Source organism: Aotus nancymaae, unplaced genomic scaffold (assembly GCF_030222135.1).
Source record: "Aotus nancymaae isolate 86718 unplaced genomic scaffold, 86718_ANA_hifiasm-v0.15.2.pri h1tg000014l, whole genome shotgun sequence".
In the NCBI taxonomy this organism is placed as follows: Eukaryota; Metazoa; Chordata; class Mammalia; order Primates; family Aotidae; genus Aotus; species Aotus nancymaae.
The window spans coordinates 1,069,757-1,083,689 of NW_026988425.1; the positions used below are offsets into that span (position 1 = coordinate 1,069,757).

Consider the following 13,933-nt stretch of genomic DNA (forward strand, 5'->3'; position numbering starts at 1 on the left):
TGTGCAGTGAGGAGGGGGCGGTGTGCAGTGGAGGGGGCGGTGTGCAGTGAGGAGGCGGGCGGTGTGCAGTGAGGAGGTGTGGTGTGCAGTGAGGAGGTGTGGTGTGCAGTGAGGAGGCGGGCGGTGTGCAGTGAGGAGGGGGCGGTGTGCAGTGAGGAGGCGGGCGGTGTGCAGTGAGGAGGCGGGCGGTGTGCAGTGAGGAGGCGGGCGGTGTGCAGTGTGGAAGGGGCGGTGTGCAGTGAGGAGGGGGCGGTGTGCAGTGAGGAGGGGCGGTGTGCAGTGAGGAGGTGTGGTGTGCAGTGAGGAGGGGGTGGTGTGCAGTGAGGAGGTGTGGTGTGCAGTGAGGAGGTGGGCGGTGTGCAGTGAGGAGGTGGGCGGTGTGCAGTGAGGAGGGGGCGGTGTGTAGTGAGGAGGGGGCGGTGTGTAGTGAGGAGGGGGCGGTGTGCAGCATCTCTTATCTGGGAGCAGGCGACTTCTAAGGAGGGCTGCAGGAGGCTGCTAAGTCTGCACAGCAGCGACAGAGCTGACGGACTCTGCCGCCACCTGCTGGCAGCTCCCAGTGATTTCTACAGGGGGCTGCTCTGAGTCAGCACAGTAGCCGAAGAGCTGACAGGTTACACAGCCACCAAGGCACGATTACACCGAGGGGTTTTAAGCCCTCAGACGCTCACGGGATCGCCGGCCAGAGGCCAGCTTTCCACAAGAATGGACACAAGGTACTGCAACTCCCTTACAGGAGGAGTGACCCTTGCTCCAAGCCTGCCACACACGGGTAACTTTATGATACTGAACGCTGCCGCCTGGGCCGGCCTGCCATGTAGGCATGCCCTTTCAGGCAGGGGCACTACTGCCTGGGCCAAAGATTGCCCTGGTATAACTGTTTTTCCCTTAATTCATGCTCTGCACCGACTGCTCTAGACATTCCTCCAACTATAAACTAAGATATAATTATATATATAAAAGAAAATAACTGAGCAGTAAGATATTCTTCAGGCACTAGCTGTTCCGACTATAAACTAATATATGATTATATATATAGGATTATATAAAGAAATAACCGAGCAGTAACACTGTAAGATACTCGTCAGGCACTAGCTGTTCCGACTATAAACTAATATATGATTATATATATAGGATTATATAAAGAAATAACTGAGCAGTAACACTGTAAGATATTCTTCAGGCACTAATTGTGCTGGGGATCTGCTTAGCTCTCCTTCCTTGATGCCCAGAACAGGGGTTACCCACACAGGACACGCTCGGCTGTGCGACAGACATGGGGAAGCCCACGGGACACCAGCCCCCATCCACTCAGTGGAGGGCTCAGGGCACCCACAGCAGAGCACGCCACAGGCCACGCCTGGGGCCACGTCCACCCACACCAGCCAGACGCCTCAGAAAGCACCTTGACTTGCAGGGTACCTGGACATCTGGTCCTACAGTCAACCCTGGGGACGCCCAGTCCTGTGGTCAACCCCAGGGTGACTGTCCCGTGGTCAGCCCAGGGAGCCCAGTCCCACGGTCAACCCCCAGGTTGCCTGTCCGGTGGCCACCAGCCAGGATAGGCTGCAAGGGTGCCAACTGGGGCCACGTGAACCCACGTCCCCTCCACATGGGACGCCTGTCCCTCTGCTACAGCCACTGGGGTAGCCCAGGGCTAGGCCCAAGCAGGACACCCAGGCAGAAAGAGCCGCATCCCTTCCAATGGAGAGGGTCGGGGAGGCTGCTCAGGGCAACTCGGCTGAGGAGCAAAATCAGCTCTCGAGACCCCACCAGCTCCCTGACACCTCTGCCCTTCAGCCTTTTCCCCCGAAACCACCCATGGGGGCACAGGGGGCCAGAGTGACCGCACTAGATCTGGGCATCTGTGCCTGTGGCCTGGCGTTCCGTGGCTGCTGGGACTGAGTGTGCTCCGGGGCTGGTGCCCTGACCCCAGGTTGCAGGCCTGGTGAAGCGCAGGAGACCCCCAGCACCCTGTCCAGGGAGGAGGGGCCTCCTAGGCCCCCGGGGCAGAACAGCAGTTTCCCAGTCATGGCAAGTAGCATCTTGGGGACCACCACGACTGTCTGCTCCTTCCTGTCACCCGAATTAAATTCTTTCCAAAATACTGGTCAAACGGCCGTGTTGGGTCGTACACTGTGACATATGTGTAATGTCATGGTGATGTAACTTTACACGTGTCGCGGTGCGGTGCATTGTGTATTAACACATTCCCGTAGGGAAAGCCCTGAGCGTCCCCCAGAGGCAGAAGGAAATGGCCCCAGCACCATGTCGGAGTCCCCAGCCCAGAGGTTGAGTGACCTGTGACGAGGGCTGCCGCCAGTTCCCTCTGCAGACATCCTGATGGGGGACACGGGGTGACAAGACCCCCCAGGGACTCACATGTGCAGAGGGGCTGGGGAAGCCCTGTCCTCGTGACTAGAGAATCCTCCCGAGCCCTACACAGCCAGCCTGGGCAGGACACGGAGAAGCTCGTGTCAGGGCCTGGGCTCAGCGAGGCGGGCGTCTCCCAGCCCAGCACTCCTGCCCTCACTCAACAGATCCAGCTTGAAGCTGCCACCATCCTCCACACTCAGACACTCGACGTCAGCTGAACACTGCAGACAAAACCCCACAGCCATTCACATGCAACCACCCGGAGGTTAATCCAGGGGACACTCCCATTCCCACAGCCCCTGTGGAGAGGCATCAGGTGGGTGGGATTTTATCCTCTCATGACCTAAATCCAACAGATTAAATATTCATACAGAACGGCACGAACTAAAAAAGAATCGCCCAGGGGTGGTGGCTCACGCCTGTAATCCCAGCACTTTGGGAGGCCGAGGCGGGCAGATCACCTGAGGTCAGGAGTTTGAGACCAGCCTGGCCAACATGGTGAAACCCCATCTCCACTAAAAATACCAAAGTTAGCCAGACATGGTGGCGGGCACCTGTAATCCCAGTTACTCAGGAGGCTGAGGCAGGAGAATCGCTTGAACCTGGAAGATGGGGGTTTCAGTGAGCTGAGATTGCACCACTGCACTCCAGCCTGGGTGACAGAGGGAGACTCAAAAAAAAAAAAAAGAGAGAGAGAGAGAACTGGACCCACATCTATCACGAGGAGAGGCAAGGACACTGGTGCTAGTGTCTCCATCCGATATAAATCCCTTCTGCTTTAGAGACTCTAGTGACCGCTTGATACAATCTCCTGATTTTATAGGTAAGAGAATGTGGGCTCCAGGCAGTCAGGGCCTAGCACAGAACACACTCGGGCCAGGCCCTCAGCTCCCAGTCCAGAGATGCAAGCCAGCCCAGGAAGCACAGGCGAGCGTGGACTGGCACACGCCAGGGCCGGGCGAGCGTGGACTGGCACACGCCGGGGCTGGGCGAGCGTGAACTGGCACACGCCGGGGCCGGGGCCAGTGCTTCCATCTCCAGAACCTCAAGAAGCAGAGGACGTGTGTTGGAATACGCTACCTGATTCCGATGCTTTGCAACTTGCTCCAGACACTCTTCCGGTAGAAAAAGAGCCTGTTCTTCTGAAATGTGGTCTCCGTGACATAAAAAAAAGATCTGAGCAGCTCCACCACGTACACACCCATCAGCCAGTGCAGAAACTTGGCCAGGATCTCCTCCCGCAGACGGTGCTCTGCAGCTGGAACACTGCCAACCCCTGAAATGAGAAGGACATGGCACATCCAGCTCACCGCAGGGCCTGGCGACCTCACCGCACACCTGTACCCTCCGGTACGACGCCGCAGGAAGCCCGGTAGGTCCCGGCCGAGACGGCCGCACTTGGGACCTGGAAGATAAAGCAAAGGGTATGTCAAGTGTCCTGTTGGTGACGCTCCCACCAATGATGCCCTAAAATGACGAGGTGTGGACACGCGGGGATTTGGTGGTATCTTTCATCACACTAATTTCACCTTTCCTTTCCTTTTTTAACGTGGCTACTAGAATTTTTTTTTTTTTTTAAGATGGAGCCTCACTCTGTGCCCAGGCTAGGGTGCAGCGGGGCAATCTCGGCTCACTGCAACCTCCAGCTCCCTGGTTCAAGCGATTCTCCTGTCTCGGCCTCCCGAGTAGCTGGGATGACATGCATGCGCCACCACACCTGCCTAAAATTTTTGTATTTTTAGTACAGACAGGGTTTTACCATGCCTGTTGACCAGGATGGTCTCAATCTCCTGGGCTCACGATCCACCTGCCTCAGCCTCCCAAAGTGTTGGGATTACAGGCGTGAGCCACCGTGCCTGGCCCTAGAAATTTTAAGATTATCCACATGGCTCACATCATGCTCCTGTTAGGAGACAGAGTCTCGAAGCCTCATCCTCGGTCCTCCTGGTTCCCACACAGAAGGGAGGAAGGAGACACTCCTCCACACGCAGCGCTGGCGCCACACCGTGGGTTTGAGCATTTTAAACTCGCCACCCCAGAGCCACCAGATCCCGACACACCAGAGTTTTCCAGGCTGAGCCAGGCCGAGGGGACGCTGCTGTCACTCGCTGGCTGAGGAACGTCCAGGGTTTTCCAGGCCGAGGGGACGCTGCTGTCACTCACTGGCTGAGGAGCGCCCAGGGTTTTCCAGGCCAAGGGGACGCTGCTGTCACTCGCTGGCTGAGGAGCGCCCAGGGTTTTCCAGGCCGAGGGGACGCTGCTGTCACTTGCTGGCTGAGGAATGCCCAGGGTTTTCCAGGCCGAGTGGATGCTGTTGTCACTCACTGGCTGAGGAGCGCCCAGGGTTTTCCAGGCCGAGGGGACGCTGCTGTCACTTGCTGGCTGAGGAGCGCCCAGGGTTTTCCAGGCCGAGGGGACGCTGCTGTCACTCGCTGGCTGAGGAGCGCCCAGGGTTTTCCAGGCCGAGTGGATGCTGTTGTCACTCACTGGCTGAGGAACGCCCGGAGTTTGCCAGGCTGAGCCAGGCTGATCAGATGCTGCTGTCACTTGCTGGCTGAGGAACGCCCAGGGTTTTCCCGGCCGAGTGGACGCTGCTGTCATTTGCTGCCTGAGGAACACCTGGAGTTTGCCAGGCTGAGCCAGGCTGATCGGATGCTGCTGTCACTTGCTGGCTGAGGAACGCCCGGGGTTTTCCCGGCCGAGTGGACGCTGCTGTCATTGGCTGCCTGAGGAACACCTGGAGTTTGCCAGGCTGAGCCAGGCTGATCAGATGCTGCTGTCACTTGCTGGCTGAGGAACACCCGGGGTTTTCCTGGCCAAGTGAACACTGCTGTCACTTGCTGCCTGAGGAATGCCCGGAGTTTGCCAGGCTGAGCCAGGCTGATCGGATGCTGCTGTCACTCGCTAGCTGAGGAGCGCAGCCACATGGTTCTCCGGACACTCACGGGCTGAGATGACCACCCCTCCTTGAGCGTCTCCACATCTTCATCTGTGCATCGTAAGCAGAAGTCGCGGATGTCACTGGATGCCATGGGGCCATGGCACGGGTGAAGATGGGGTTTGCCAGCAATAACGAGATAGAACCACCACACAAAGACGAGGAAGGGGACCCCAGTAGGCGGGTGTGAGACAGAAGACAGGGAACAGAGGAGGAAAAAAGGGGAGGGTCAAAGCTAAAGAAACACTGAGCTCAGAAACAACGCTAATAATGTTCAGCTTGTGGGGTGTCAAGAAGCCCGAGACACAACCAAGTCAGCAGGGGAACAGCACAGAGGTTGTGGGTGACGACCAGCGATAAAACACACTAAGGCTCTCACTGCTCAGGACAAGGGGAGCGATGTGTCAGACTTCATTTAAAAGATCAGGGTAGGCCAGGAGCGGTGGCTTGCACCTGTAATCCCAGCACTTTGGGAGGCCAAGGTGGGTGGATCATGAGGCCAGGAGATTGAGACCATCCTGGCCAACACAGTGAAACCCATCTCTACTAAAAATACAAAAATTAGCCAGGCACGGTGGCACGCACCTGCAGTCCCAGCTACTCGGGAGGCTGAGGAATGAGAATCGCTTGAACCCAGGAAGTAGAGGTGTCGGTGAGTGATCACACCAGTGCACTGCAGCCTGCGCGACAGAGCGAGATTCCATCTCAAAAAAACAAACAACAACGAAAAGCTCAGGGGGTTAAACTAGGCAAAGAGAAAGAAAGCAAATGCCTCCTGCCTGGGAGGCAACGACAGGATCAGCGCGCACTCGGCAGGAAGAGCGCCCTCGAGGTGTAAGAAGTGCAAACTCGGCAGGAAGAGCGCCCTCGAAGTGCAGGAAGTGCAAAGTGGGCAGGAAGCTCACCCTGGAAGTGCAAACTCGGAAGGAAGAGTGCCCTCGGAAGCGCAGGAAGTGCAAACTCGGCAGGAAGCTCACCCTGGAAGTGCAAACTCAGTAGGAAGAGTGCCCTCAGAAGCCCAGGAAGTGCAAACTCGGCAGGAAATCCACCCTCGGAAGAACAGGAAGTACAAACTTGGCAGGAAATGCACCCTCGGAAGCGCAGGAAGTGCAAACTCAGCAGGAAGCGCACCCTCAGAAGCCCAGGAAGTGCAAACTCAGCAGGAAATGCACCCTCAGAAGCCCAGGAAGTGCAAACTCAGCAGGAAATGTGCCCTCAGAGGCGCAGGAAGTGCAAACTCAGCAGGAAGAGGGCCTTCGGAGTGCAGGAAATGCAAACTTGGCAGGAAGCTCACCCTCAAAGAGCAAACTTGGCAGGAAAAGCGCCCTCAGAAGCCCAGGAAGTGCAAACTCGGCAGGAAATGCGCCCTCGGAAGCATAGGAAGTGCAAACTTGGCAGGAAATGCGCCCTCGGAAGCCCAGGAAGTGCAAACTCGGCAGGAAATGCGCCCTCAGAAGCGCAGGAAGTGAAAACTTGGCAAAAAGAGCGCCCTCGGAAGCGCAGGAAGTGCAAACTCGGCAGGAAATGCGCCCTCGGAAGCGCAGGAAGTGCAAACTCGGCAGGAAATGTGCCCTCGGAAGCGCAGAAAGTGCAAACTTGGCAAAAAGAGCGCCCTCGGAAGCGCAGGAAGTGCAAACTCGGCAGGAAATGCGCCCTCGGAAGCGCAGGAAGTGCAAACTCGGCAGGAAATGCGCCCTCGGAAGTGCAGGAAGTGCAAACTCAGCAGGAAGAGGGCCCTCGGAGCGCAGGAAGTACAAACTTGGCAAAAAGAGTGCCCTCGGAAGCGCAGGAAGTGCAAACTCGGCAGGAAATGCGCCCTCAGAAGCTCAGGAAGTGCAAACTCGGCAGAAAATGTGCCCTCGGAAGTGCAGGAAGTGCAAACTCGGCAGGAAATGCGCCCTCGGAAGCCCAGGAAGTGCAAACTTGGCAGGAAATGCGCCCTCGGAAGTGCAGGAAGTGCAAACTCAGCAGGAAGAGGGCCCTTGGAGCTCAGGAAGTGCAAACTTGGCAGGAAGCTCACCCTCAAAGTGCAAACTTGGCAGGAAAAGCACCCTCAGAAGCCCAGGAAGTGCAAACTCGGCAGGAAATGCATCCTCAGAAGCCCAGGAAGTGCAAATTCAGCAGGAAATGCATCCTCAGAAGCGCAGGAAGTGTAAACTCAGCAGGAAGAGGGCCCTCCGAGTGCAGGAAGTGCAAACTTGGCAGGAAGCTCACCCTCAAAGTGCAAACTTGGCAGGAAAAGCGCCCTCAGAAGCCCAGGAAGTGCAAACTCGGCAGGAAATGCACCCTCGGAAGCATAGGAAGGGCAAACTTGGCAGGAAATGTTCCCTCGGAAGCCCAGGAAGTGCAAACTCGACAGGAAATGCGCCCTCGGAAGCGCAGGAAGTGCAAACTCGGCAGGAAATGCTCCCTCGGAAGCGCAGGAAGTGCAAACTCGGCAGGAAATGCGCCCTCGGAAGCACAGGAAGTGCAAACTCGGCAGGAAATGCGCCCTCGGAAGCACAGGAAGTGCAAACTCGGCAAAAAGAGCGCCCTCGGAAGCGCAGGAACTGCAAACTCGGCAGGAAATGTGCCCTCGGAAGCGCAGGAAGTGCAAACTCGGCAGGAAATGTGCCCTCGGAAGCGCAGGAAGTGCAAACTTGGCAAAAAGAGCGCCCTCGGAAGCGCAGGAAGTGCAAACTTGGCAGGAAGAGCGCCCTCAGAAGCGCAGGAAGTGCAAACTCAGCAGGAAATGTGTCCTCAGAAGCGCAGGAAGTGCAAACTCGGCAGGAAATACGCCCTCAGAAGCGCAGGAAGTGCAAACTCGGCAGGAAATGCGCCCTCGGAAGCGCAGGAAGTGCAAACTCGGCAAAAAGAGCGCCCTCGGAAGCGCAGGAACTGCAAACTCGGCAGGAAATGTGCCCTCAGAAGCGCAGGAAGTGCAAACTCGGCAGGAAATGTGCCCTCAGAAGCGCAGGAAGTGCAAACTCGGCAGGAAATGCGCCCTTGGAAGCTCAGGAAGTGCAAACTTGGCAGGCAGAGTGCCATTGGAAGCGCAGGAAGTGCAAACTCGGCAGGAAGCACGCCCTCAGCAGGAAGCCGAGAAACAGGGAATGAGGACACGGAAAGGCAAATGGAAAATCAAAGTGCATAGAGAGGTCTCTAGTGACGAACAATGAAAACAAATCAAGTTATCCAGCTAAACAAACATTGTCAGACTGGACTGGAAATTCACCTGTGTGCTGTTAATAAGACACACCTACACTATAAAAACATAAAAGTGTTGAAAATTAGGCCAGGCACAGTGGCTCATGCCTGCAACTCAGCACTTTGGGAAGCCAAGGTAGGTGGATCCCTTGAGTCCAAAACTTTGAGACCAGCCTGGGCAACACAGCAAGACGCTGTCTCCAGAAAAAATTTAAATGTAAAAATCAGGTAGGTGTAGTGGCACGCGTCTGTAGTTCCAGCTACTCAGGAGGCTGAGGTGAGAGCATCACTCAGGCCAGGAGGTAAAGGTCACAGTGAGCCGTGACTGCGTTCCTGCACTCACCCTGGGCAACAGAGCGAGACTGTCTCAAAAAAAAAAAAAAAAGAAAGAAAAGGAAAATATAAATTAAAGACAGAAAACCAACGCAGCAGGAAAATACTAATCAAAAGCAGCCCAGTGTGGCAGCACTCAGAGTAATTCACAAGAGTTCCTAGATTACTAGAGACACAGACGTCTACAAAAGATTCACTCATCGGGAAGATAAAAATTCTACCACGTGCGCGCTCCTAATAATGCCCCAAATAAATGCCACCAAACGAGAAGAAAAAACCAGACCCATCCCCCAGGTGAGGAACTTGGCCTCCCTTTTGCAATTTCATGCATCTAGAAGGAGACAGAAGCTTTGTGCAGGACCTTAATAAGCGGGATATAGTGAACATGGCTGCTATCTACAGGATGTCAAATGCACAATGGACATTTCTGGAAGCCACCCACACACTAGATCACAAAGCAAGTCTCTACAAACTTCAAATTAATTGGTATTATACAGACCACTATACAACTGAGTTAGAAGTCAATAACAACATAACTTAAAATACTCTATGTATCTGGACAATATTCTTATAACTCACTGATCAAAGAAATAACAGAATAAGCTAAACAATACTTAAAAGGGTCTGATATCAAAATTATTTCACATCAAAACACAAGGTGCACAGACAAAAAAATCAAAGAATAAGAATACTTAAAAGTATTAACACTATTAGGTATTTTAAGAACTCCTAAAAGTGGCTGAAGTGCACATTACTTCACATCGAACTGCAGGCTGCGGCTAAGGCAACGCTTCCAGGGAAATGCACAGCTCAACTGAGAAGTCAGAAGAGGAATGAAAGAATAAACCAAAGCGTCCATTGCAAAGACAGAAACATCAGAGGTAAATCGGTGAAATTCAAAACGAAGACCCAGAGTTAAGTCTGACAAAGCCGGGCGGAGACACTGGCCCTTGATGTGGGTCTCAGAGCAGGAGACAGATGGAGACCCTGCAACCTGGGGCTGGATGTCAGTCCACGTGAGGGGTGACTGGAGGCAGAGCCCAGCCTCAGCAACACGCCAAAGGTGCCCAGAATGAGGTACCAAGGGTTGCCGCCCACCCAAGGGGGGCTGAACGGAGGGGCAGCCTGGGAGAAAACAGCAAGGGAGGGGCTGCGGGCCTGCTTTCCTTCCGGCCACAGAGAACCCTTCTGGGATGTCTCCAGCAACACTTGGCAGCAGACACAGGCAGCCTGGCAGTCCAGCCTCGGCAAAGGGCGAGCTGGGAGAGGAATACTGGCAGCAAGTGTGTGGCGGGAATGGGGGTGGCCACGGGGGTGGGCAAGCCGGACCTGCAGCGCCTGGCAGGGGGAAGTGAGAGCCTGCAGAGTCCTGTGTCCAGGCAGCACCATGGAAGGAGGAAGTGACCAAGAGCCCAGGACGAGAAAAGATAGGCTTGGACACCGGCACGGTGCCTGCACCATTTATCCAGGCGACAGGCAACTGGCGTGGCTGCGCCCACAGAAACAGCAGATGTACAGGAGCACAGCACAAGACAGCAAAAGCCAAGGACACCCGGGACCAAACCTCACACACCGCACACACAGCAGGGACACCCGGGACCGAACCTCACTCACCGCACACACGGCAGGGACACCCGGGACCGAACCTCACTCACCGCACACACGGCAGGGACACCCGGGACCGAACCTCACTCACCGCACACACGGCAGGGACACCCGGGACCGAACCTCACTCACCGCACACACTGCAGGGGCTGGGAGTGCTGGGAGCCAACAGGGGGGTGGGGTAGAGGTGCCTCCACATCAAATCCAGAAAAACAGAGCAGGGACACGGCAGGGCCCAGCAGCACTGTCCCTTCCCTGAGCAGGTGGAGCCACCCGCTGTCCTCTGCTCCCACGTGGCCCTCTTCATCCCTACAGACAGAACCAGGACCTGTGCTGGAGAACAGCCTTCTTTATCTCCTTCCCTCTACCCTGTCCCGGCAGAGTCAACGCACCATTTTTTTGTTTTGTTTTGTTTTTGAGACAGAATTTCACTCTTGTCGCCCAGGCTGGAGTGCAATGGCACCATCTCAGCTCACTGCAACCTCCCAGGTTAAAGCGATTCTTCTGCCTCAGCCTCCTGAATAGCTGGGATTACAGGCACATGCCACCATGCCCAGCTGATTTTTGTATCTTTAGTAGAGATGGGGGTTCACCATGTTGGCCAGGCTGGTCTCGAACTCCTGACCTCGGGTTATCCACCTGCCTCCGCCTCCGAAAGTATGGGATAACAGGCGTGAGTCACCGCACCTGGCCGTCAACACAATTAAATCTTAAATACAAACCTGCATATTGGCTGACCATGTGCACCTGCAAAACCCTTCCTTCCCACCCCCAGGAAGAGGGAGTTTTTGTCCTCAACTCCCACTCCTATCCTCGAAATCCTGAAGGGGATTATAGGTAACCTGCAGGCACCCTGCCAAGAGTGTCTGTGTTTCCACCCGCTTCCCGCATTGCCAGCACCCCAGCTCCACAGCACGCCCTGCCCCATCTGTTCACTGCTGTGGCCTCAGCACCTGGAAACTGCACGCCCATAAAAAACCTGAAGGTGAACCTCATAGGTTTATACAAACTGGACAGGAGAGAGAGCAGAGGCAGAAATCACCACATCCACTCGACGTCCTGAGCAAGAAGCCACGTGTGCCCACGTGACGATGGAGACCAGAGGACCAGGGCTCTGCCTGCCCCCTTTTCTGAGCCCCTACTGCATTGAGCTCTGGGGCCTGGGACCTCGACGGCCACCCCCTCCTCACCTGGGCTCCTGCGCAGCCAAGCGCAGTCACGCACGCTCATCTTCCAGGTCAGCTCCTGCAGCGAGAGCTTGGCATGCTTCCCCAGAGAGATGAACTTCTTGGTGTTCCTGAGGAAGCGACGCTCGTTGTGCCTGGAGCCCCAGAGGCCGGGGGGCACCAGCCGGCGCAGGCAGGCCCGCAGGAAGCCGTACACCTGCCAGGGGCTGCTGTGCTGGCGGAGCAGCTGCACCAGGCGACGGGGGTCTGTGTCCTCCTCCTCGAGGGCTGCCACAGAGCCCAGGGTCTTCTGGGCACAGACACCGGCCGCTGGGGAGACCGCAGTCCGCAGTGGGCAGTGCGTCTTGAGGAGCGCCCCGTAGGGGCACCGCGCGTGGTTCCCAAGCAGCTCCAGAAACAGGGGCCGCATTTGCCAGTAGCGCTGGGGCAGGCGAGGCAGCCTGCGGGGCGTCCCTGGCCTCGAACCCAGAAAGATGGTGTCCAGGAGCCTGCGGGCGCCGGTCAGGCTGGGGCGCAGGGCGCTGAGTAGGAAGGAGGGCCGAAGCCGCTCCTGGGCACCCGAAGAGTAGAGGAAGTGCTTGGTCTCGGCATACACCAGGGGACAAGGCGTGTCCCGGGGCTGCGGTGACCGCGATGTGGATGGGGGACCCGCGCCGGGCCGGCGGCCCGCTGATGGGTAAGCGTGGCATGCGCCAGGGGCTTCCTCGGTGGCTCCGGCAGGTGACACCACGCAGAAACCATGGCCGCTCCGTCCGCGCGTCCTGCCCGGGTGCGCCCGGGATCCCTGCCCCACAGGCGTCCGCTCCGGCTCCGGGGCAGGCCCATACCTGGGCCTCTTGGGCCACGGTGGACTTACACTGGCGCTGCCCCGGCGCCTTCTCGCACCCGGGGCTGGCAGGCCCAGGCGGACCTCGGGCTCCCTGACGCTGCTGCTCCAGGCCTGTTCGCGTCCCACACCCCTTCGCGTCCCAGCCGCGTGTGGCGCGGGCCGGGGCTCGGGGGCAGCGCGGAGCTCGTACAGCGGCGGCCCGCACACCTGGTAGGCGCAGCTGGGAGCCACCAGCACGTAGAGTGCGCAGCGCGCCAGCAGGTAAACCAGCACGTCGTCGCCCAGGCGGCGCAGCAGCAGCGCCCACGCCCCGCTGCCGCGCAGCGTCTCGGTCACCGTGTTGGGCCGGTAGCTGCGCACGCTGGTGGTGAAGGCCTCGGGGGGACCGCCGCCGGCGCCATCCAGCAGCGCGAAGCCAAAGGCCAGCACGTTCCTCGCGCCACGCTCGCAGAGCCTCTGCAGCACTCGGGCCACCAGCTCCTTCAGGGGGGACACCTGCGGGCGGGGGAAGCGCCCTGAGTCGCCCGCCCGGGGTGCGCGCGCCGCTCCGCTGCCACCCACCCCCGGCCGGACGCGGACCCCGGACGGCCCACCTGGTGGAAGGAGGGGGAGGCGGGGGGCGGCCGTGCGTCCCAGGGCACGCACACCAGGCACTGCGCCACCAGCGCGCGAAAAGCCGCCGGGTCCCCGCGCTGCACGAGCCGCCGGCCCTCGAGCCCCAGGCGCCGCACAAAGGTGGCCAGCGGCAGCACCTCGCGGTAGCGGCTGCGCAGCAGGGAGCGCACGGCTCGGCAGCGTGGCGCGCGCGGCATCGCGGTGGACTGCAGGGGCCGGAGCACGGCCTCCCACGTGCGCAGTAGGACGCGGCGCGGGCAGCCTCCAACCTGCGCCCCGAGAGAAGGCGGGGCCGCGGAGAGGAAGGGGCGGGGCTGGAGGGGAGGGGCGGGGCGGAGGGGGCGGGGCCGGGGACCGGGGAGGGGTCGGGACGGGGGCGGGGTCCGCGCGGAGTCGGCGGAGCTGGAAGGTGAGGGCCGGGGCGGGCCGGGTTTAGGGAGCCTGGGTACGTCTCCCTCTGCCACGCGGGCAGCGCGGTCCCGGGCGTCTGCGCCCGCGAATCCACCGGGAGCCCGAGCTGGCCTCGACCGCGCAGCTGCTCCGTGCGGACCCGGGGGTCTGGGCCGCGCTTCCCGCCCGCGCGCCGCCCCCGCCCGCAGGGTGCAGGGACCCCAGCGAGGGCCCCGCAGAGAGGGGTGGCGTCAGCCCAGGCGCGGGGAAACCCGAGGGAGGGGCGGTGGCCCTGGGCACAGGTGCGTGCGGCGCTCCTTTCATCGCTTTCCCAGGTGGGCCTGACCCCGAGAGCCAGGGCTGCTCCCCGGTCCGGACAGGGGGCGTCGGGAAGGAGCAGGGCGCCAGGGGAGGACCGAAGCGCGTAGACGCGGCTGGGGACGACCCCCAGGGCGCAGCGCTCCCCGGACGGGC

At 58.7% G+C, this 13,933-nt stretch overlaps 1 protein-coding gene across 2 annotated transcripts in view; it reads right to left on the minus strand.

Moving 5' to 3' along the window:
• The window catches only part of TERT (telomerase reverse transcriptase), a 37,305-nt gene extending 24,039 nt beyond the window's left edge, over positions 1-13,266 (minus strand). For both annotated transcript variants that reach the window (XM_064375844.1, XM_021675404.2), the window contains exons 1-3: positions 13,048-13,266; positions 11,629-12,949; positions 3,457-3,652 (exon numbers count right to left, since the gene is read on the minus strand). In XM_064375844.1, the coding sequence (XP_064231914.1) occupies positions 3,457-3,652; positions 11,629-12,949; positions 13,048-13,266 (1,736 nt within the window). The remainder of the gene's footprint in view (positions 1-3,456; positions 3,653-11,628; positions 12,950-13,047) is intronic.
• Positions 13,267-13,933: the final 667 nt, after the last annotated feature.